The 25955-nt window shown below is 35.6% G+C and overlaps 1 protein-coding gene across 1 annotated transcript; it reads left to right on the forward strand.

Annotated features, from left to right (window-relative positions):
• Positions 1–20590: 20590 nt before the first annotated feature.
• On the forward strand, positions 20591–21529 carry OR2T15 (olfactory receptor family 2 subfamily T member 15). Its single transcript, XM_038556360.1, has one exon. The coding sequence runs from the start codon at positions 20591–20593 to the stop codon at positions 21527–21529; it is 939 nt and encodes a 312-aa protein (XP_038412288.1).
• The last annotated feature ends 4426 nt before the right edge of the window (positions 21530–25955 follow it).

Consider the following 25955-nt stretch of genomic DNA (forward strand, 5'->3'; position numbering starts at 1 on the left):
TTTCTGACAATAGGAAAAGGTCTTAGTTTTTCCTCATTTGGATGATATCTGAGGATCTTTCATATTTGGCTTTATGATTTTGAGGTATAACCCCTCTATACCTATGTTATGGTGGTATTTATCAAGAATGCTTGCTGTGTTTTGTCAAATGTTTTTTTCTGCATCACTCTGTAGAATAATATATTTTTATCCTTTCCTTTAGTAATGTGTATCATGTTGATTGATTTTCAAATGTTGAATCACCCCTGAACCTAGGAATAAACCCCCCTTGATCATGGTCAATAATTTTTAATGCACCGTGGGATTAAATTTCTTAGAATATTTTTGAGAATTTTTGCATCCATATTGATCAGGTATTTTGGACTATAATTCTCCTTCTTAGTGTGGTATTTGTCTGATTTTGAAATCAACATAGTGTTGGCCTTTTAGAATGAGTTTGGAAATTTCCTTCCATTTCTATATTTAGAACATTTGAGAAGAGTAGGTATGAAGTGTTCTTTAAATATTTTGTAGAAGGCAGCCCAAGTGGCTCAGTGGTTTAGCACTGCCTTCGGCCCAGGTTGTGATCCTGGAGTCCCAGATTGAGTCCCACGTCAGGTTCCCTGCATGGAGTCTTCTTCCCCTCTGTCAGTCTGTTCCTCTCTCTCTCTGTCTCTCTCTCTCTGTCTCTCATGAATAAATAAGTAATATCTTTAAATATATAATTATATAATTCTATATATATAATTCTACATTATAATTATATATATATATATATATATATATATATATATATATATATATAGTAGAATTATTCTCAAAAGCCATCTGGCCCAGAAATTTTGATCATTGGGAGATTTTCTTTTGTTCTTGTTGTTATAGGGAATTTTTTTATTACTGATTCCATTTCTTTGCTGGCTATGTGTCTTGTTCAAATTTCCCATTTCCTCCCATTTTAGTTTTAGTTTCCTCCCATTTTAGTCTATTTCTTCCAGATGCCTAATTTGTTGGCATATATTTTTTTCATAAGACTCTCTTATAATCAATTGTATTCCTGTGGTGTTGGATGGGCTCCTCTCTCTTTCATTCATGATTTTATTTATTTAGTTTTTCTCTTTCTATCTCACTCATAAGTCAGGGTAGGTGTTTATCAATTTTATGAATATTTTTATAGAAGCAGCATTATTTTCATTGATCTGTTGAACTGTTTGCTGTTGTTGCTTCTATATCATTTATCTCTGCTCTATTCTTTCTTATTTCTCTCTTTAGCTACCTTTAAGCTTTCTTTAATGATTCTCTTCTTTCTCTCTTAGGTATTAAGGTAAGTTATGTATTTGAGACTCTTCTTCCATCTTGAAGTACCTCTCTATTGCAATATACTTGGCTCTTAAAAGTGCCTTTGCTTCATTCCACATATTTTTTTAATAATAAATTTATTTTTTATTGGTGTTCAATTTGCCAACATACAGAATAACACCCAGTGCTCATCCTGTCAAGTACCCCCCTCAGTGCCCATCACCCAGTTGCCAACACCCCCTGCCCTCCTCCCCTTCCACCACCCCTAGTTCTTTTCCCAGAGTTAGGAGTCTTCATGTTCTGTCTCCCTTTCTGATATTTCCTACCTGTTTCTTCTCCCTTCCCTTCTATTCGCTTTCACTATTATTTATATTCTCCAAATGAATGAGAAAATATAATGTTTGTCCTTCTCCGATTAACTTATTTCACTCAGCATAGTACCCTCCAGTTCCATTCTCGTTGAAGCAAATGGGTATTTGTCATTTCTAATGGCTGAGTAATATTCCATTGTATACATAAACCACATCTTCTTTATCCATTCATCTTTCGATGGACACCGAGGCTCCTTCCACAGTTTGGCTATTGTGGACTTTGCTGATAGAATAATGTCTTCTACTTCTGACACTTGAAAATATGACTTTTCTTATTTGGAAAGAAAAAAATGCCTTCCCAGATTAATCAATGTAAGAAAAATTATCTGATTTTGGTAGGTTTAAATGTTTGTCCTTCTCCGATTGACTCATTTCACACAGCATAATACCCTCCAGTTCCATCCACGTTAAAGCAAATGGTGGGTATTTGTCATTTCTAATGGGTAAGTAATATTTTTAAATGTTGTGTATTCATTTTTAGTTTTTTTCATGTTTGTTTGTTTTTGTAACTTCTTCTTCATTTCCTGACTAACCAGCAACATATTCCTGAAGCAATATGTTCTTAAACCACTATGTCTTTGTGGTATTTCCTTTTTATTTCTTCTGGTTGACTTCAATTTTCTTAGCATTGTGGTCTGAAAATATGCCTAATATATCTCAATCTCTTTGTACTTATTGAGGCCTGGATTATGACCCAGAATAGACCTGATTAATTTGAGAGAGTGACCAGTGTACACTTGAAAAGAATGTGTATTCTCATTCTTTATAATTAAATGTTCTGAATATATCTCTTAATTCCATTGAGTCAAGTCTGCCATTCAAAGCCCTTGTGTCCTTATTAATTTTCTGTTTGATTATCTGTACATTGATGTAAGTGGGATGTCAAAGTCCCTACTTTTATTCTAGTATTACCAATGAGTATCATCATAGTTGTTAATTAATTTGTATATTTTGGTGCTCCCAAATTAGAGGCATAATTATTTACAATTATCATTTTTCCTTGATGGATAGATCCTCTAATTAATATATAGTCCCTATCTTCCTCTATTGTTACAGTCTTTGGTTTAAAACCTAGTTTGTGCTGATATAGGCATGGCTTCTCAGGCTTACTTTTAATGTCCATTAGCATGAAAAATGGTTTTCCATTCCCTCACTGCCAATCTGCGGGTGTCTTTAGGTCTAAAATGAGTCTCTTGTAGGGAGAATATATATGGGTCTTGTTTTTGTTTGGTTTGTTTTTTAGTGTTTTTTTTCATAGATCCAATATCATACTCTATGTTTCTGGGGAATTTAGTGCACTTACATTCAGAGTGATTATTGATGGATATGAATTTACCTGTCATTGTGTTACCTGTAAAGTTGGTATTCCTGGTGATTTTTCTGTTCCTTTCCTGTCTCTGTTGCTTTTGTGTCCTTTCCCACTCAACAAGTCCCCTTCAATATTTCTAATGTGACTGATTTAATGGTCAGAAATTTTATTTTATTTAGCATGTCTTTGTCTGTTATTTTTAAATTAATTAAAAAATCATTATTTTCTTCTAAATATGGCTTTTTCTTGTCCACCTCAAAAATTTCCTTTACCATTTTTATAAGGTCAGTTTTGTGATACTGAAGTCCCTTAACATTGATTTCAGAAATTATTTCTCTTTAAATTCTAAATGATGTCCTTGTTTGGTAGAATATACTTGGGTCTAGGTTTTTATTTGGTTTTAGTTCTCTTCCCTTCCTCTGTTTGATTATATCATTCCACTTTCTTCTGGCTTGCAAGTTTCTGTTGAAAAATGATGTGATAGCCATATGGAGTTTTTCCTTTATGTAACATTTTACATTTCTCTTGATGCTTTTATTTTTAGTTTTTTTTTCTCTTTATGCTTTTAAAATTCTGTCTTTATCTTTGACTTCTGACATTTTAATTGTTGGTGTTAGGTGTGGAACTATTTGGTTTCATCATGTTTAGAATTCTCTGTAGTTTCTGAAGATGAGCGATTTTTTCCATTTCCTCTCTCTCTCTTTCTTTTTCACACACACACAGACACACACAGCGATCTAGACAAAATGACAAGATTGGGGATTTCACCCAAAAAGAAATATAGGAAAAGGTCACATCCAGGGGTTTCATCCAAACAGATATAAGTACATGCCTGAATCAGAATTTAAGCCAACAACCTAAGATTACTATAAGGACTTATGAAAAACATAGTAGACCCCAGAGATTCCTTACTACACAGATAAAAGAACTAAAAACTGGTCAGACAAAAAAAAAAAACCTATAACTGATATGCAAAACCAACTGATTGCAATAACAATTATTATTCATCAAGTAGATGAATGAAACAGCAATATAGAAGATAAAATGATGGAAAATAATGAAGTGGAAAAGAGGGAATAAAAATTATTAGATCACAAAAATAGATTTAGGGAACTGCATGAATTCTTCAGGTATAATAACATAGGAGGCCCATAAAGAGAAGAGAGAAAACTGAGGTTGAAAGCTGATCTGAGCAAATTATAGCTGAAAACTTCCTTGTTCTGGGGAAAGAAACAGACATCAAAATTCCTGAAGTGCATAGAATTTCCATCAAATAAACAAAATCTAGCCCACACCAAGACATATCATCACCAAATTCACAAAATATATAGACCAAGAAGGAATGATGAATTTAGTAAGTTCTTTATAGATCTTGCATAGTAGCCCTTTATCTGATATGTCATTCGCAAATATCTTCTCCCATTCTGTACATTGTCTTTTAGTTTTGTTGACTGTTTCTTTTGCTGTAAAGCTTTCTATCCTGATTAAGTCCCAGTAGAAGACATTTGGGGCTAAAGGGACACTTATAGTATAAAGGGCTAGTATCCACAATCCATAAAGAACTTATTAAACTTAACACTCAAGAAACAAAAAAAAAAAATCCAATCATGAGATGGGCAGAAGACATTAACAGAAATTTCACCAAAGAAGACATACACATGGCCAACAAGCACATGAGAAAATGCTCCACATCAGGGAAATACAAATCAAGACCACAATGAGATACTACCTCACACCAGTGAGAATGGCAAAAATTAGCAAGATAGAAAACAAATGTTGGAGAGGATGTGGAAAAATGGGAACATTCTTGTTGGTAGGAATGCAAACTGGTGCAGCCACTCTGGAAAACAATGTGGAGGTTCCTCAAAAAGTTAAAAATAGAGCTCCCATATGACCCAGCAATTGCAGTACTGGGTATTTACCCCAAAGATAAGGATGCAGTGAAATGCCGGGACACCTACACCCAAATGTTCATAGCAGCAATGTCCACAATAGCCAAACCGTGGAAGGAGCCCTGATGTCCTTCGACAGATGAATGGATGAAGAAGATGTGACAAATACCCACCATTTGCTTTGACATGGATGGAACTGGGGGATATTATGCTGAGTGAAGTAATTCAATTGGAGAGGGACAATCATCATATGGTTTCACTCATATGGGGAATATAAGAAATAGTGAAAGGGATTATAAGGGAAAAGAGGAGAATTGAGTGGCAAAATTAGGGAGCGAAACCATGAGAGACTCCTAACTCTGGGAATTAAACAAAGGGTTGTGGAATAGGAGGTTAGTAGGAGGATGGGGGTAATTGGGTGAAAGGCACTGAGGAGGGTACTTGATGGGATGACCACTGGGTGTTATCCTATATGTTGGCAAATTGAACTTCAACAAAAGCAAGTTAAAAAATTTTTTAAAGGAATGCTAAAAGAGGCAAGGGGAAAAGGGGCCTTAACCTACTAGGGATGACAAGTGAGGTCTGCAGCAGTTTGGTCCACTGAAAATTCGAAGACCAGAAGAGAGTAGCAAGATATATTCAATGTACTGAATGGGAAAAGTATTCATCCAAGAAACCTTTATTCATCCAGCTTGTTCTTCACAATAGAAGGAAAACAGATAAAGAGTTTTCCAGACAAAGACATACTAAATAAAATAAAATTTCCAGACAAAGACATGCTAAATAAAATATGTACAACTGATGAATAACTAAATATTGCCTCTGAAAACGAAAATGTTCTGCATGTTAATGAAATTGTTTTTTTAATAAAAAAGAGGGAAAAGGTCAATGAAATCAAAACTTTGTTCTTTGAAAAAATAAATACATTTGTTAATTCTTTACTCAGACTCATCAAAAACATTGAAAACAGACATCAATAACTTCAGAAACTAAACAGAGGAAATAACCATCATCTACCACAAAAATACAAATAGTTATAAGACACTCCCAGGCAATAACATATAGAAACAAATTGGACAATCTAAAAGAAATATATAAATATCTAAAAACATACAATCTTCCAAGCTGAATCAGGCAGAAATAGAAAATTTGAGTTGATTAATTATATAATAATTAAATTACACTCAAATGATAATTTTTGAACACTACCTCTGAAATCAATTATGTACTATATGTTGTCTAATTGAATTTAAATTAAAAAATAAAATATAAAAAAACTAAGTAAATAAATTGAATCAATAATCAAAAACACGGGATCACTGGGTGGCTCAGGCCAGGGCGTGATTCTGGAGTCCTGGGATCAAGTCCCACATCGGTCTCCCTGCACGGAGCCTGCTTCTCCCTCTGCCTGTGTCTTTGCCTCTCTCGCTCTGTCTCTCTCAGGAATAAATAAATAAATAAATAATAAAATCTTTTAAAAAATAACCAAAAGAAACAAAATACTCTGGACTTTGTCTATATACATACCATATGTCACTTATCTCTAAGTATTGATGGATACTTAGATTGCTTCCATGTCTTCATTACAGTTAATAATGCTACAGTAAATACAGGATTGGTATTTTCTTCCTTGGCTATAAACTCAATAGTGGGATTATTGTATCATACACTAGTTCTATTTTTTAAGGTGGCTGGGGTTAAGGAATTGGGCTAAATGGATGAAGGGTAATGGGAGATATGCTGTTCCAGTTATGGAATGCATTAATTATGGCAATAAAAGATATGACATGAGGAGTATATTTAGTGATACTGTCATAGCAAAATATGGACACGGATGGTAACTACACTCATGGTGATCATTGTTGTGCCCAAGATTGCGAATCTGAGAAAACCACCAAGGAGTCGACACCGATGCAAACACACGAGGGTTTATTTACAAGCTCGAGCTTGGGTCCAAAAATAGCTGATACAGCGGAGCAGGGACTTGGATCCTGAAGTGAGTTACAGCTGGGTCTTATTAGCAAGCTCGAGCTTGGGTCCAAGTATACCCGACACAGCAGAGCAGGAACTTGGACCCCGAGGAGGGGTTACAGCTGGGTTTTTATGGGCTTTTCTAGGGGATTTTCAGAAGGGGTGGAGGAATTTATTAAGCTCTGTTTTCATTCCAATATGGGACTTTCTGTCTCTGTCAAGGGCGTTCTAAGCTCTGTTCCCATTCTGATATGGGATTTTCTGTCAAGGGCACTAAACTCTGTTCTTATTCTGTTATGGGACTCTCTGTCAAGGGTGTTCTGGGGTTTTTCCTGTGAAGTTCAGCTCTTATTCACAGGGGCCTGAGATGGCTATACTTGTGCTAATGCTAAACTTGAGGTGTAATGGCCTTAATTTTCTCGGCCTCCACAAGCACAATAAAATTTGTAAATTTGTCAAATAAATATGGCATCCACTTGAAACTAATGTAACACTATAAGCCAACTATACTCAAAATAAAAATAAAAATTTAACAATGAAAAATTAAAACCAAACATAACAAAACAACAATCTCCCAACAAATGATGGTCAGGTAAAAATGCCTTCATAGGTGAATTCTACCAAACATTTAGAGAGGAGGGAAACTCTATTCTAATTATATCAAAAAATAAAAGAGTTACTTCTTAATTCATTCTAACAAGCCAGAATTACTCTAATACTAAGATTAGAGAAAACTATTACAGAAAAATTCTAGATGAATATCCCTGATGAATGCAAATGCAAACTCCTTAACTAAATATTAGCAATTCACATTTAACAATACCTTGAAGTGCTCATTCATCACAGTTAAATGAAATGTATGCCAGGGATGGAGGAATTTGTCAGTTTTTGCAGTTCAATCAACACAATATATCACATCAATAAAATAAAAACATCTTATGATTATCTCAATAGGTACAACAAAAACATTGTCAAAATTCATTAATAATAAAAATATTGATTCATAATAAAAACTAAAGTGGGGTTACAGTCTACATAGCACAGTATGATAAAGGATATATTGAAAAATAAGCAAACAATCACAACAACAACAAAACATTTAACATCATACTCAATTGTATAAAAGTGAGCTTTTCTCAAAGATCTGGAACAAGACAAAGATATCTACCATGCCACTTTCTTGCCAACATAGTACTAGAAGTCCTAGCCACAGTAATCAGGCAGGAAAATGAAATAAAAGTCATCCAAACTGATAAGGAAGCAGTTAAACCGCCATCAATTTTGAACATTATACTACATATAGAAAACACTAAAAACTGAAACAGAGTACCATGAGATGTGACAAATGAATTCATTCAGGTTAAGAATACAAAATTTATATACAGTAATTGGTTGTGTTTCTGCACACTAATAAAGAAATATTAGACAGAGAAATTAAGGGATGTCTGAGTAGCTCAGTGGTTGAGTGTCTGCCTTTGGCTCAGAGGGTGATCCCAGAGTCCTAGGACCCAGTCCCACATTGGTATCCTGGCATGGAGCCTGCTTCTCCCTCTGCCTATGTCTCTGCCTCCCTCTCTGTGTCTCTTATGAATAAATAAATAAAATATTTTTTAAAAAAGAAAGGGAGATTAAGAAAATAATTGTATTTACAATTGTCCACAAAGAATGGAATACCTAGGGATAAGATTAACCAAGTTGGTGAAAGCTCTATGTTCTGAAAACTATAAAACACTGCTGAAAGAAATTTAAGAGGACAAAAACATTTGTTTTTGCAAATGATTGCAAACGTTGCAAAGATATTGCCTGCTATGCATTATTGTTAATATGTCTATAAAATATCCAACACAATCCTCATACTTAATGTAATACCGACCAGTTTTCACAGAACTACAACACATAATTTGAAAATTTGTATTGGAATCACAAAACTTTGAATAGCCAAAACAATCTTGAAAAGAAGAACAAACCCACATTTCAAGATAAAGTACAAAGTTGTGTAATCAAGAGTATTGTATAGGGCAGCCCCAGTGACGCAGCGGTTTAGTGCGGCCCGCAGCCCAGGGCCTGATCCTGGAGACCCGGCATCCAGTCCCACGTCGGACTCCCTGCAGGGAGCTAGCTTCTCCCTCTGCCCATGTCTCTACATCTCTCTCTCTCTCTCTCTCTCCCCCACCCTCGTTCTGTGTGTCTCTATGAATAAATAAATAAAATATTTAAAAATAAAAAAGGAGTATTGAACTAGTACACAAATAGAAAAAAAATTAATGGACCAGAATAGAAAGACTCAAAATACACCCGTGTTTATATGGTCAGTTCATCTGTGGCATGGAAGGGAAAAATATTTATTTATTTATTATTTTTTTATAAATTTATTTTTATTGATGTTCAATTTGCCAACATATAGAAAAACACCCAGTGCTCATCCCGTCAAGTGCCCACCTCAGTGCCCGTCACCCAGTCACCACCCCCCCCCCGCCCACCACCCCTTCCACCACCCCTAGTTCGTATCCCAGAGGTAGGAGTCTTCATGTTCTGTCTCCCTTTCTGATATTTTACACTCATTTTTTGTCCTTTCCCCTTTATTCCCTTTCACTATTTTTTATATTCCCCAAATGAATGAGACCATATAATGTTTGTCCTTATATGACTTATTGACTTCTTTCACTCAGCATAATACCCTCCAGGTCCATCCACGTCAAAGCAAATGGTGGGTATTTGTCGTTTCTAATGGCTGAGTAATATTCCATTGCACACATAAACCACATCTTTTTTATCCATTCATATTTCGATGGACACCAAGACTCTTTCCACAGTTTGGCTACTGTGGACATTGCTGTTATAAACATCGGGGTGCAGGTGTCCCGGCGTTTCATTGCATCTGTATCTTTGGGGTAAATCCGCAACAGTGCAATTGCTGGGTCGTAGGGAAGGTCTATTTTTAACTCTTTGAGGAACCTCCACACAGTTTTCCAGAGTGGCTGCACCAGTTCACATTCCCACCAACGGTGCAAGAGGGTTCCCTTTTCTCCACATCCTCTCCAACATTTGTGGTTTCCTGCCTTGTTAATTTTCCCCATTCTCACAGGTGTGAGGTGGTATCTCATTGTGGTTTTGATTTGTATTTCCCTGATGGCAAGTGATGCAGAGCATTTTCTCATGTGCTTGTTGGCCATGTCTATGTCTTCCTCTGTGATATTTCTCTTCATGTCTTTTGCCCATTTCATAATTGGAATGATTTTTTTTGCTATTGAGTTTAATAAGTTCTTTATAGATCTTGGAAACTAGCCCTTTATCTGATACGTCATTTGCAAATACCTTCTCCCATTCTGTAGGTTGTCTTTTAGTTTTGTTGACTGTATCCTTTGCTGTGCAAAAGCTTCTTATCTTGATGAATTCCCAATAGTTCATTTTTGCTTTTGTTTCTCTTGCCTTCATGGATGGATCTTGCAAGAAGTTACTGTGGACGAGTTCTAAAAGGGTGTTGCTTGTGTTCTCCTCTAGGATTTTGATGGAATCTTGTCTCCCACTAATATCTTTCACCAATTTGGGTTGATGTTTGGTGCAAGAGAATGGTCTAGTTTCATTCTTCTGCATGTGGATGTCCAATTTTCCCAGCACCATTTATTGAAGAGACTGTCTTTTTTTTTCCAGTGGATGGTCTTTCCTGCTTTGTCAAATATTAGTTGACCATAAAGTTCAGGGTCCACTTCTGGATTCTCTATTCTGTTCCATTGATCTATGTGTCTGTTTTTGTGCCAGTACCACACTGTCTTGATGACCACAGCTTTGTAGTACAACCTGAAATCTGGCATTGTGATGCCCCCAGCTATGATTTTCTTTTTTAATATTCCCCTGGCTATTTGGGGTCTTTTCTGATTCCACACAAATCTTAATAATTTGTTCCAACTCTCTGAAGAAAGTCTATGGTATTTTGATAGGGATTGCATTAAACGTGTAAATTGCCCTGCGTAGCATGGACATTTTCACAATATTAATTCTTCCAATCCATGAGCATGGAATTTTTTCCCATCTCTTTGTGTCTTCCTTAATTTCTTTCAAAGTCTTCTGTAGTTTTTAGGGTATAGATCTTTACTTCTTTGGTTAGGTTTATTCCTAGGTATCTTATGCTTTTGGATGCAATTGTAAATGGGAATAACTACTTAATTTCTCTTTCTTTGGTCTCATTGTTAGTGTATAGAAATGCCACTGATTCTGTGCATTGATTTTGTATCCTGCCACACTACCGAATTGCTGTATGAGTTCTAGCAATCTTGGGGTGGAGTCTTTTGGGTTTTCTATGTAGAATATCATGTCATCAGTGAAGAGGGAGAGTTTGACTTCTTCTTTGCCAATTTGAATGCCGTTCATTTCTTTTTGTTGCCTGATTGCTGATGCTGGGACTTCTAGTACTATGTTGAATAGCTGTGGTGACAGTGGACATCCCTGTCCTGTTCCTGATCTTAGGGGAAAGGCTCCCAGTGTTTCCCCATTGAGAATGATATTTGCTGTGGGCTTTTCGTAGATCGCTTTTAAGATGCTGAGGAATGTTTCCTCTATCCTTACACTCTCAAGAAGTTTGATAAGGAATGGATGCTGTATTTTGTCAAATGCTTTCTCTGCATCTATTGAGAGGATCCTATGGTTCTTGTTTTTTCTCTTGCTGAAATGATGAATCACATTGATTGCTTTACGAGTTTTGAACCAGCCTTGTGTCCCGGGGATAAATCCCACTTGGTCATGGTGAATAATTTTCTTAATGTACTGTTGGATCCTATTGGCTAGTATCTTGTTGAGAATTTTTGCATCCATGTTCATCAGGGATATTCGTCTATAATTCTCCTTTTTGGTGGGGTCTGGTTTTGGAATTATGGTGATGGTGGTCTCATAGAATGAGTTTGGAAGTATTCCAACCCTTTCTATCTTTCGGAACAGATTTAGTAGAATAGGTATTGTTTTTTCTTTGAACGTTTGATAGAATTCCCTGGGAAGCCATTGGGCCTGGACTCTTGTGTCTTGGGAAGTTTTTGGTGACTGCTTCAACTTCCTTACTGGTTATCAGCCTGTTCAGGTTTTCTATTTCTTCCTGTTCCACTTTTGGTAGTTTTTGGTGTTCCAGAAATATGTCATTTCTTCTAGATTGCTTAATTTATTGGCGTATAGCTGTTCATAATAAGTTTTTAAAATTGTTTGTATTTCCTTGGTGTTGGTGGTGATCTCTCCTTTTTTTATTCATGATTTTATTAATTTGAGTCTTCTCTCTCTTCTTTTTAATAAGGCTGGCTAATGGTTTATCTATCTTTTTAATTCTTTCAAAGAACCAACTCCTGGTTTTGTTAATCAGTTCCACAGTTCTTCTTGTATCTATTTCATTGAGTTCTGCATGATTCTTTATTACTTCTCTTCTTCTGCTGGATGTAGGATCTATTTGCTTTTTTTTTTCTCCATCTCCTTTAGGTGCAAGGTTCGCTTTTGTATTTGAGTTATTTCCATTTTGTGGATGGATGCTTGTATTGTGATGTATTTCCCCCTTAGGACTGCTTTTGCTGCATCCCAAAGATTTTGAATGGTTGTATCTTCATTCTCATTAGTTTCCATGAATCTTTTTAATACTTCCTTAATTTCCTAGTTGACCCTTTCATCTTTAGCAGGATGATCCTTAACCTCCACGTGTTTGAAATCCTTCCAAACTTCTTGTGATTTAGCTCTAGTTTCAAAGCATTATGGTCTGTAAATATGCAGAGGACGATCCCAATCTTTTGGTATCAGTTAAGATCTGATTTGTGACCCAGTATGTGGTCTATTCTCGAGAAAGTTCCATGTTCACTTGAGAAGAATGTGTATTCAGTTGCGTTTGGATGTAAAGTTCTGTAAATTTCTGTGAAATCCATCTGGTCCAGAGTATCATATAAAGCTCTTCTTTTTTTGGAGTGATTGTGCTTAGATCTGTTGATTGTAGAAAGCACTGCTTCATGTTACGAAGTATAAGTGTATTATTATCTAAGTATGTCTTAACTTTGGTTATTAATTGATTGATATACTTGGCAGCTCTAACATTTGGGGCATAAATATTGATGTTTGTTAGACCCTCTTTTTGGATAGATCATGTAAGTATGATGTGGTGTCCTTCTTCATGTCTTACTACAGTCTTTGTGATAAACTTTATCTGATACAAGGATGGCTACCCCCGCTTTCTTTTGAGGAACATTTGAATGGTAAATGGTTCTCCAACCTTTTATTTTCAGGCTGTAGGTGTCTTTATGTCAAAATGAGTCTCTTATAAACAGCAAATAGATGGTCTTGCTTTTTTATCCAGTCTGAAACCCTGTGCCTTTTGATCGGGTCATTAAGCCCATTCATGTTCAGAGTTACTATTGAAATATATGAGCTTAGTGTCATCAGTCCCTGTTTTTGTGGATTGTTTCCTTGGACTTCCACTTTCTTTTACAGGGTTCCCCTTAATAATTCTTCCAGAGCCAGTTTGGTGGTCACATATTCTTTCAGTTTCCGCCTATCTTGGAAGCTCTTTATCTCTCCTTCTATTCTGAATGAGAGCCTTGCAGGATAAAATATTCTTGGCTGCATGTTCTTCTCATTTAGTAGCCTGAATATATCTTGCCAGCCCTTTCTGCCCTCCAGGTCTCTGTGGAGAGGTCTGCTGTTATTCTCATACTTCTCCCTATAAAGGTTATGGATTCCTTTTCTCTTGCTGCTTTAAGGATCTTCTATTTATCTTTGGAATTTGCAAGCTTCACTATTAAATGTCGAGTTGTTGAGCGGTTTTTTTTTTTTTTTATTTGGGGGGGGTGGTCTCTCTATCTCCTGGATCTGAATGCCTGTTCCCCTTCCCAAGTTTGGGAAGTTCTCAGCTATGATTTGTTCAAATATAGTCTCTGGACCTCTGTCCCTCTCGGCATCCTTAGGAACCTCAATTAAACGTAGATTTTTCCTTCTGAGGCTGTCATTTATTTCCCTTAACCTATCCTCATGATCTTTTCTTTGTTTTTATCTTTTTTCCTCAGCTTCCTTCCTTGCCATCAACTTGTTTCTATGTCACCCACTCATTGTTCTACCTTGTTAACCCTCATCATTAGGACCTCCAGTTTGGATTGCATCTCATTTAATTGATTTTTAATTTCTGCCTGATTAGATTTAAATTCTGCAGTCATGAAGTCTGTTTCATTTTTTACGCTTTATTCTAGAGCCACCAGTAGATTTATAATTGTGCTTCTAAATTGTCTTTCTGACATTGAATTGTAATCCAAATTTTGTAACTCTGTGGGAGAAAGGACTCTTTCTGTTTCTTTCTTTTGTGGTGAGTTTTTCCTTTTAGTCATTTTGCTCAGCATAGAGTGGCCAAAAACATGTTGTACTGGTAAAAGGGAAAAAGAGGGAAAAAAAGGGGGAAAAAAAGAAAAAAAGGGTAGTGGAAGAAACAGAAAACAAAAAACAAGGGGGGTGGTACCCTCTGATTTTATATACTGTAGATCCCTCAACTTCCCCTGGCCCTCCAGGGCTGCTTGGTCAATAAATTGCTTTTCCTCTGTCCTTTCTAGCTTGTCGTCTGGGGGAGTGGCCTGCTGTACTGATTCTTAGGTGTGTGCACCTGGGGGAGATGCCCAGCCCCCTTCCAGGTTCAGGGCTCAGTCAGAGCTATTTATCCTATGAGGCCCCTCCTCAGTCCCAGGTGCAGGGTGACACCAGGAGGAACAACAACATGGTGGCGGCCAGTACTCCAGCCTGGAGTCAGCTCCCGCAGTAACTACCACCTCAGTCCTCAGTGACCCAGATGCTCCAGGGTAGGGGCTTCCCTGTGGTAGGACCATCCTTGCTGTCCTGTGTCCTCCCGGCCTCTGCCTGTCCCGGGTGGGGAGCACCAGATCTTGGGCTGTGTTTTCCAGCGCCTTGGGCTCCGGGCCTGCACTGCTGGAATTTTGCTCCCTGGGCCTCGCAGCCTCCTCTGGGCTACAGCATGCCAACTTCTGTGGACTGAATCCAAGAGTCCCCTTCACTGTGACTTCTGATCGAGTGTAGCTCATGGATTGTGGTGTCAAAACATCCTGTTGCTAATATGGAGGTCTGGTACAACCTATTTATGGGTTCCCACAGTAATACCCATTTATCAGTCCTAAATTAATGTCAATTTAGGCACCCAGGTTCTTTATAATTTAAACCTAATTTTCTTACATAGTTCTGAATAGTCTGTGACTTTCCTGCTCTGTCTTGAAAATTATCTCTTCCTCATTTTCCTGTACACGGAGAATCTGCAGAGCATTTGATCTACATAGCACACAGTCTATTTGCCCTATCACACAGTGGCAGCCCTGTTTTACTAGAGCGTTGTTTGACAGGCCCTTGGCCTGAGGCACAGCTGAGCCCAAAACAGAATAAAAACTGAATCATTACTGAAAATTATAATCCCACACATGGTGAAAATGTTACTTATAACTTTATACTACCTGTCTATCATTACTTCTCAGAGTTGCCTAGGGGCCTGTATATTTGTCCAGAAAATATTAAAGCTTGACTTATTGTAGATTTCACTCAGGTGGTCCATATATTGTAAACCTGAGTAGAATTTGCCACTTTTTAAGATACCAATCTGAGGCAGAAACTTAACTAAAATTTACCATGTGCTTCCCTCCTAGTCAAATAAATGACAGCTTACATCTCACATGAATTAAGCAATTATTATTATCTCACATTTGTACTTAGGCAGAATTTTCTATAAACTATATAATGAGATTCTCTTTCAATTTTACAATTATGGAATGTTTTATATATATATAGTGATTATATATATATATTATATATATATAATTTCTTAAAATTCTTATTTAAATTCCAGTAAATTAATGTACAGTATAATATTAGTTTCAGTGATTCAACACTTCTGTACAACATCGGGTGCTCATCACAAAAAAAATGTTCTCCTTAATCCTTATCTCTAATTGTTATATGTAGTCTTAGGTCAACCAAGGCAAATGATGAGGTAAAAGTGTAGCCAACAACCAAGGTTTTCTTAGAAACTGAAAATATGTAGTACTAACAATAAAAATCTTTAAAAATTAGCCATGTTAAAAAAATGGAAAGGATTTGATGCAATAAATGCATTCTGCTCTCTTGATGTGATCCTAGATTTTACAACTTACCTACAAATACAATAAAAAATGAAATTGTAAATATACAAGCTAACAAATTTATAACACAATGATCAAATTAAGTTTAACTAGAAAAAATAGTTATTTTACCATGAGCTTCATCATTTTAATTATAACCAAATAATGACAAAAGTTAATCCCTCAATAATGCACTCAGTAACCTTCACCATCAAAGTTTTCAAAGTAGATCAAGTATCACATTAATTCATTCATTTGAATATTTTTTAAAACATTACTTTTCATAGACACTTATTTACATTTTACTTTTGCTTGTGGGTGTATCTTAATTTAATATTTCTTTATTCTTTTGAGAGAGAGATAGAGGGAAAGAGAAAGAGCAAGCAAAGAGAGGGACAGAGGAAGAGGGAGACATAATCTCCAGCAGACCCCACATTGATTAGAGAATGAGATGTGGGGCTTGATCCCATGGTCCTGAGATTATGATCTGATCTAAAACCGAGAGTCCAAGCCTTAACTGATTAGGTCAACCAAGTGTCCCTCTCTTATTTTAATTTTAGTGAATCAGAGCTTTCTGAAAGGATGTAGGTATCTGGAAATCCTTTAAATATTTGAAAATTAAACTTTGTTTTTTCATCTAAAGATTCAAATTGATGCAGGTCTGCTAAAAATGCTAATAAGGTAGCATTTTTAGCAAAAGGTGTCAATAGGACACACCCCTGAAGTGTAGACACTGGTCTGAGTAAGTTTGATGCTACCAGACTCTATAAGATTCTTCCTCCTCCTGAGACATATTTTAGAATAACCTTGTTCAGAGGGGATACAGATTCAGCTTGTTGAAGTCATCATCTTTATCCATGTGAGTAGGTCATAGTCATCTCTAATGTTTAGTAATTTATCAGTTTTGAACTCTAGAAATCCAAAGTTACATGATTTTGTCTATGTAGTTTTACAAATAACATTATTGTTTTATCTTACAATTTGAAAAACTAAAAGGTATGCTAGACGATGCAATCTGCAATCATCATGAAAATCCATACAGTAACTTTTCAATTTGGTCACGTAAATGATTTAGCTGTTACTACATTATTAACAGAACCTATTGACTGATTTGTCATCCCAATATTCTGAGGGGAAAATATTACAGTTTTTAGATTAGGTTTGGGCAATGGGGATCACAAAAATATGGAAGCAATATTATCAGTGTGCTCAACTTTACTGTTATTATACTGAGAAAACAAAGGAATATGTATATATATTTTTTCTATTAGAATAAAAAATATCTTATAATTAAAGACACAAAATTTCATTGTCATTGGTAGTAAAGGACTAAAAAAACAAGGAATGATAGCTGTTTTATACCAGAGAGGGAAAAAAATCAGACTACTACATTTTGCAATTCCTACACAAGTCAGTTTATACCTTTCTCTCTTCCAACTAATGACATTTTAGATATTTATTTATAGGATAAATTAATTTATCATCTGGACTTTCAATCACTATATATACATAGTTAATTAGTTAGGAGATATCCTGTAGAATCATATTTCATTAGATTTATAAATATTTTAACTATGAAAATTATGTCTATTGTATAATACTGAAATAATAGTTAAGAATTCTAATTCAACACATAATTTAATATTATTATTTCTTGGAAAAAATATGATTTCCTGACATTGATTTTAATTAAATGATGCCTTTAGTTGATTTCTGGTATCAGAAAATATCATAAACAAATATCATATTGAATAGACAATTAGATATTATCCTATATGTTGGCAAATTGTACACCAATAAAAAATAAATATATAAACAAAAAAATAATAAAGTGAAAAAAGATATATAATGATGATTTTTTTATACATATAATAAAACTTAAGCTAATTCATAGGTACATACCTAACTCCATTCAAAAGTTAAACACTAATATTTCCATATTCAAAAGAAACACAAAATTAGAAACTACAAAAAAATAACAAAAAGTACACTCCCTAAATTAAATTTTCTTGCACGTGTGTCAAAAAGTAAAAAAAAAATATAGCTCTATTATTAGATATATTTGTTCATATTATTTTTTTTTAAAAATACCAAGGATTCCATTGTATACATAAACCACATCTTCTTTATCCATTTCATTAAATTTAACATTAAATAGAGAATTGAAGTGAATGGAAGCAGCTCAAATATCCATAGATAGATTGAGTTAATAAAGACAATATTGAATGTACATGTAAAGGAATACTATTCTCCTTAAAACAGAAGGAAATTATAACACATGATACCACATGAAAGACTTTTGAGGACATGATGTCAAACAAGCCAATCACAAGAAGACAAATTCTGTGGAAGCCCACTAATCTCAGGATCCTCTAGGTAATCAAATTTTTAGAGCTAGAGTAGCAGAATGGTGGTTGCCAGTTCCTAGGGACATGGTGAAACAGGAAATCATTGCTTAATGGGTCTAGACTTTCTGTTATAGAGTCCTGGAGTTATATATTTGTCATGGTTGCAGAATAATGTAAATATATATAATGACACTATAGTGACATACATTTAAAGACAGGTAAGATTATAGCAAAAGTTATATTAAGAAACTTGCCCAACAATCTGCAGTTATTAAAAACAGATTGACTTTAAGCTAGGTTTATGTGTTTTTTTTAAAGATTTTATTTATTTATTCATGAGATATGCAGAGAGAGAGAGAGAGAGAGACAGAGAGACAGAGAGAGAGACAGAGAGAAATACAGGCAGAGGAGAAGCAGGCTCCTCCCAGGGAGCCCAATGTGGACTGGGTCCCAGACCCAGGGATCATATCCTGAGCCAAAGGCAGATGTTCAACCTGCTGAGCCACCCAGGTGTACCCTAGTTTTATGTTTTAACATTTTTCAAAAATGAGAAAGTTTAGAAAATGGAAATAAGAAAGCTTTGAGTCAAAGAAAAGAGCTAGAAGGGTTTTAATTTTTCAAGAAAGCAATAAAGAGATCCATAATTAGAGAGTCCATAGAGTTACTAGGTTTGCAGGGTCCAAGTGTTACTAATATGAGGATGTGCAGATAATAATGGTTTGGGAAATGCAGTGAGGAGGAAGTGTGCTTCCATTTAGAATGTTTAACTTTGAAACAACCAACCCTGATGTAGAATGCTGTCAGAACACTAATGATTCTGAAGCAATGGATTTAGGGATTGAGTGAGCCTTTTTCACTTTCTATGTCTTGATTGGCATTCTAGTACTGGAGGCATATGGAAAATGCAGACAAACTAATTGACCATAAAAGAGATGGAATCCTTCCAGGCCCTTTCATTATTAATTTGGAATGTACCTCTGAGATTGAATTAACATCTTCATCTCCTCAACTATGATCCTATTTATTCATAATTCTAGAACAATTTCAGGACTTTCAGATCAGGAATGAAAATACCTGTGGAGATGTAGATTGTCTTAGGAAATAAGAAAATGAATTTTTAAAAAAAATATTTTATTTATTTATTCATGAGAGACACAGAGAGAGAGAGGGGCAGAGACACAGGCAGAGGGAGAAGCAGGCTCTAAGCAGGGAGCCCGATGTGGGACTCCATCCCGGGTCTCCAGGATCAGACCCTGGGCTGAAGGTGGCGCTAAACCACTGAGCCACCCAGGAAGCCCTAAGAAAATGAATTTATCTCTGTATTGGTTACTAATAAATTTTATATTTTAATTTTCCCTGAAAAGATCATGTACCTGTGACTTTCAGGAGAAACAAAATCATTATACAAAATCCCTTTTATATAGTTAATGAAATATTGCATGTAGTATCATAGTCTTTCTTTGGGGAACATATCCTAATAAGGAATTTACTATATTCTTTTCATAATTTGATAAAATCAAACTAAATACATTAAATTTTTCAAATTAAGTAATTTTTCTATCTATTACTAGCATCTGAGAATATTACTTACCTTTTTTGGAAAGTAAAATGCCTTCCCAAATTATTTAATATCAAGAAAATGATCCAATTTTAGTGTTTTCAAAAACTTATGATATGTTAGATGCATAGCCCTCATTAGTAAGCATCTAGCGTTTATAATGCTGATCACATTGATTTATTTCAGCTGCTAAGAATGTTGACTATGTATGATAAAAGCACACTAAGGAAAATGACAAAGTGAATATTTCATTTCATTATGTTGATATCAAGCAGCATAAGATGTGCTGAAAACTTACATTAAATTTATCAAGAAACTTTATTCATGGTTCCAATTAAGCAAATAAAAATCTGAGAAGTGTTTCTTGTGAAAATTTTTTTAAAGTGGAATTAATTATGTGCCCAAGTAAAAAAGATCTTGCAGATCTCTGATGAAGTATTAGGAATAGGTTTCAATTTTTTTAAAGATTTTACTTATTTATTCATGAAAGACAGAGAAAGAGAGAAGCAGAGATATAGGTAGAGGAGGAAGCAGGCTCCCTGCAGGAAGTCTCATTCAGGATTCAGTCTCTGGAATCCAGATAACTCCCTGGGCCAAAGGCAGATGTTCAACCACTGAGTCACTCAGGTGTCCTGGTATGAACATTTCAACACAATTTTGTCATGAAAAATATAACTGAATAGAGCATTGAAAATGATGAAAACTCTGTCAACTATTTCTTCATTTGCAGTGGTACTCCTTTATGAAATCATGAAAATTGGGAACTCCACCTCAGATTTCATTCTCCTGGGACTCTTTAACTACACAGAAGCCCACCTGTTTCTCTTTGTGATGGTTCTGACAATTGCTTTCAGCTCCCTGGTGGGCAATGCCCTCATGATTCTCCTGATTCACCAGGATGTCCGGCTCCACACACCTATGTACTTCCTACTGAGTCAACTCTCCCTCATGGACATGATGCTGATCTCCACCATTGTGCCCAAAATGGCAGCTGACTACTTGAGTGGCAAGAAGTCCATCTCCCCTGCTGGCTGCGGGTTGCAGATATTTTTCTTCCTTACTTTGGCAGGGGGCGAGTGCTTCCTCTTAGCAGCCATGTCCTATGACCGCTATGTGGCTGTTTGCCACCCACTGAGGTACCCCATTCTCATGAGCTGGCAATTATGCCTGAGAATGACAGTGGGGTCCTGGTGCTTGGGGGCAGCTGATGGGCTCATGCAGGCTGCTGCCACCCTGAGTTTTCCATTCTGTGATGCACATGAGATCAATCATTTCTTCTGTGAGGCCCCCACTCTGGTGCGTTTGGCTTGTGCTGACACGTTTGTTTTTGAGTATGTCATGTATATCTGCTGTGTATTAATGCTGCTGGTTCCGTTTTCTCTCATCCTGATTTCCTATAGTCTCATCCTTGCTGTGGTTCTCCAGATGCGTTCTAGAGAAGCCCGCAAGAAGGCTTTCTCCACCTGCTCCTCACATCTGACTGTGGTGGGACTCTTTTATGGAGCAGCTATTTTTATTTACATGAGACCCAAATCCTACAGGTCAGCTAACCACGATAAAGTGGTGTCAGCCTTCTATACTATCTTCACCCCAGTGCTGAACCCCATTATCTACAGTCTTAGAAACAGTGAAGTCAAAGGAGCCCTGAGAAAGTGTATGGGTCAATGTGCTACCATAAATCATGAGTAAGAGTACATTTGTTTGCACTAAATTTCAAGCTCTTACAATACTGACTGTGTGAGATTTCTGAAAGAATAGTTATATATGCATTATGTCTGTTAACTGTTAACATTTTGCTTTGAAATGCAAGCACAACTCTATATTTACCATTTTTCGTGTATTTATTGTATTTAAAAATTGTTTATTTTTTCAAGCTTTTATTTAAATTCCGGTTTGTTAACATGCCATGTAATATTAGTGTCAGGTGTAGTATTCAGTGATTCAAAACTTATATAGAACGTTCCATGCTCATTACAAGCACACTCCTCAATCCTCATCACCTAGTTAACCCACTTTGCCCCCCACAACCTCCCATCCAATTACCCTCAGGTTGTTTTATATACTTAAATGTCTGTTTCCTGGCTTTGCTCTTTTTTTCCCCTGATTTTGTTTTAAATTCCACTTATGATTGAAATCATATCGTATTTGTCTTTCTCTGACTGACCTATTTTCCTTTGCATAATACTCTCTAGGTCATCCAAGTTATTAAATAGCGATATTTTGATATTTCATCCTTTTTATGGCTGAGCATTATTCCACCTCTTTTTATCAATTCATCAGTTGATGGACATTTGAGCTGATTCCATGATTTGAATGTTGCTGATAATACTGCTATGAACATTGATTTGTATCTCTTTGAATCAGTATTTCTGTATAATTGGGTAAATACTGAGTAGTGCTATTGCTGGGTTCTAGGGCAGTATTTTTAACTTTCTGAGGAAACTTTATTCTGTTTTCCTTAGTGGCTTCATCAGCTTGCATTCCCACCAACAGTGTAAGAGTTCCCCTTTATCCCCATGCTCGCCAAAATCTATTGTTTCCTCTATTGTTAATTTTAGTCCTTCTGATAGTTGTGAGGGGATAATTCATTGTAGTTTTCATTTGTATTTCTATGATGATGAGTGATGGTGTGCATCTTTTCATGTGTCTTTTGGAACTCTGTATCTCCTTTTGGGAATAATGTCTAGTCATGTCTTTTGCCCATTTATTGACTATATTTTTTGTGGGATTTTTGGTGTTGAGTTTGGTAAATTCTTTATAGGTTTTTGATATCAACCATTTATCATATAGGCCATTTGCAAGTATATTCTTTCATTCTGTTAGCTGTCTTTTAGTTCTGTTGATTTTTTCCTTCACTGTGAAGAAGCTTTTTTGGGGTACCTGGGTGGCTCAGTCAGTTAAGTACCTGGTTTTGGTTTAGGTCTTGATCATTGGTGTCCTAGGATCAAGCCTTGTATCAGGCTCTCTGCTCAGCAGAGAGTGTACTTCTCCCTCTCCCTCTGCCTGCTACTCCTCCTGCTTATGTTCTCTCTCTCTCTCTGTCATATAAATAAATAATGTTTTCAAAAAAATAAGCTTTTTTTTTTAATCTTGAGAAGGTCCCAATAGTTCATTTCTGTTTTTGTTTTGTTTGATTCTGAAGATGTGTCTAGTAAGATATTGCTATGGTACACGTCAAACAGTTCACTTCCATGTTCATCTCTAAGATTTTGATAATCACTTTTAGCTCTCTCATCCATTGTGAATTTATTTTTGTATCTGGTGTAAGAAAGTGGTTTAATTTCATTTTTCTGCATATTGATATCCGGTTTTCTCAACATAATTGTTTGAGGAGAGTGTCTTTTCTGTGTTGGATATTCTTTCCTGTTTTGTTGAAGATTAGTTTGTGTAGAGTTGAAGGTCCATGTCTGGGTTCTCTATTCCGCTCCAATGATCTATGTGTTTGTTTGCTTTTGTGATGGGACCATACTGGTTTGACTATAGCTTTCTAATATAGCTTGATCAAGAATTGGATTAAAGCCTCCAGCTTTGCTTTTCATTTTTAGGATTGCTTTGGATATTTGTAGTATTTTCTGGTTCCATGAAAATTATAGAACTGTTTGTCCTAGCTCTGTGAAAAATGCTGGTGGTGTTTTGATAGAAATTGCATTAAATCTGTACATTACTTTGGGTAGTGTAGACATTTTATCAATGTTTGTTCTTCAAATCGTTGTGCATGGAATGTCTTTCTATTTCATTGTGCCTCTACAATTACCTTCATAACTGTTCTATCTTTTTTTCAGTACAGATATTTTACTTCTTTAGTTAGATTTATTCCCAGGTATCTTATTGTTTGGGGTGCAATTGCAAATGGGATCAATACATTTATTTATTTTTCTGCTGCCTCTTTACTGTTGTATAGGAAGACAACAGATTTCTGTACACTGATTTCATAGTTTGCAACTTTAATGAACTCATGTATTAGTTCTAGCAAATTACTGGTGGTGTCTTTCAGGTTGTCTACATAGAATATCATGTCATCTGCAAGTAGGGGACTTTGACTTAGTCCTTGGGGATGTGGATGCCTTTCTTTCTTCTTGTGTTCTGAGTCATGAGGCTAATACTTCCAGGGCTATGTTAAATTGTAATGGTGAGAGTGGAGACTCTTTTCTTTTTTCTTATCATAGTGGAAAAACTCTTTTTTTTCCTCAGTGGGATGAATTCAATTGTGCTTCTTTCATATATACCCTGTATTATTTTGAGATATGTTCCTTCTATACCTACTCTGTGGTGGTTTTTATCAAGAATGGTTGCTGTGTTTTGTCAAATACTTTTTCTGAATCTCCTGATATGATAATATGGTTCTTACCCTTTCTTTTAGTAATGTGTTGTATTATATCAATTGATTGTCAAATATTGAACAAATCCTAGAGTCCAGGAATAAATCCCCCTTGATCAAGGACAATAATTTTTAATGCACTGTTGGAATCAATTTTCTAGAAGTTTTTTGAGAATTTTTGAATCCATACTAATCAGGGATTTTAGACTATATTTCTCCTTCTTAGTGGGGTGTTTGGTTTTGAAATCAATGTAGAAATGGTAGAATGGTAGAATGGCCTGGTAGAATGAGTTTGGATTTTCTTTCCATTTCCTGGTAGAATGAGTTTGGATTTTCTTTCCATTTCCACTTTTGGTAACATTTTGAAAAGAATTGGTATGCAGTGTTCTTTAAATGTTTGGTAGAGGCAAACCTGGGTGGCTCAGTGGTTGAGTACCCAACTTGGCTTGGGTCATGATCCTGGGGTCCTAAGATCAAGTTCCACTTTAGCTCCCCATGTGGAGCCTGCTTTCCCTCTGCTTATTTTCCTGCCTCTCTCTCTGTGTCTCCCATGAGTGATTGAAAGAATGAATGAATGAATGAATGAATGAATAAATAAATAAATAAATAAATAAATAAATAAATGTTAAAAAATAAAAATAAAGTTTGGTTAAATTTCTCTCAGAAGTCATCATACCTAAGACATTTGATTGTTGTGAGATTTTCTTTTGTCCTTGTTGCTGTCACTGTTACTGTGAAATTTTTGATAACTGATCAAATTATTTGCTGGTTATGTGTCTTGTTCAAATTCTCTATTTCTTCCTGATTCAGTTTTGGAAGATAGTATCTTTCTGGAAATTTATCTATTTCTTCCAGATGCCTAATTTGTCAGCATATAATTTTTCATAATACTGTCTTATAATCGATTGTATTTCTGTGTTGTTGGATGGGCTCCTTTCTCTTTCATTCATGATTTTATTTATTTGGATCTTCTCTCTCTCTCTGACCCCCTCTTTCGCTCTCTCTCCTCTCTCTTTGATCAGGGATGTCTCCCCTTAGCAGGACCTGCATTTTTTTGTTCCCTAAATCACCACTCCAAGATTTCTACCTTCCATAACATGGATGCTTTACTCCATCTAGATGTGCTATTGGTTCTCTCAGTCCTATGATTGATTTATTGAGTGTTCAGAATGATTCAATATTTATATAGCTGTGTTCAAGGGATGAGGGAACCTTAGGTTTCCCCTACTCCTCTTGTATCTTAACTCCTCCCCATTTATTGCCACTTTGACCTTAATTATTTTCTTCATTTTGCTAACTCTGGGCTATTTCTTCTTCCTCTATTTCTTTGAGATATCAAATTTGGTCACATATTTGAGGTCTTTCTTTTTTTTTTTTTTAATGGAGTCATTTGTCCGTATACATTTCACAAAGAACTGCTTTTGCTGCATTGCGTAAGTTGTGATGTGTTTTTTCCCTTCATTTTTATTTGTTTTAAAATATTTGTTTTTCCTTTTCTTTGATTTCTTCATTGAATCAATTGTTGTTCAGGAGTGTATTGTTTTACTTCCACATATTTCTGAATTTTTCATTTTTCCTCATTTTTTCTGATTTCTAATTTCATGAAATTTTTATCAGAAAAGAATATATTTGTTCTGATTTCAATGTTGTTAAATTTACCAGGACTTTTCGGTGTCCTGTGATATTTTTCTCTTAAAGACTGTTCTGTGTCCATTTGAAAAGAATGTGTATCTTGCTACTTTTGAATGGAATATTTTCTCTGTATCTTTTAGGTCTATCTTCTCTAGAGTATGATTC

Source organism: Canis lupus, chromosome 14 (assembly GCF_011100685.1).
Source record: "Canis lupus familiaris isolate Mischka breed German Shepherd chromosome 14, alternate assembly UU_Cfam_GSD_1.0, whole genome shotgun sequence".
Classification (NCBI taxonomy): Eukaryota; Metazoa; Chordata; class Mammalia; order Carnivora; family Canidae; genus Canis; species Canis lupus.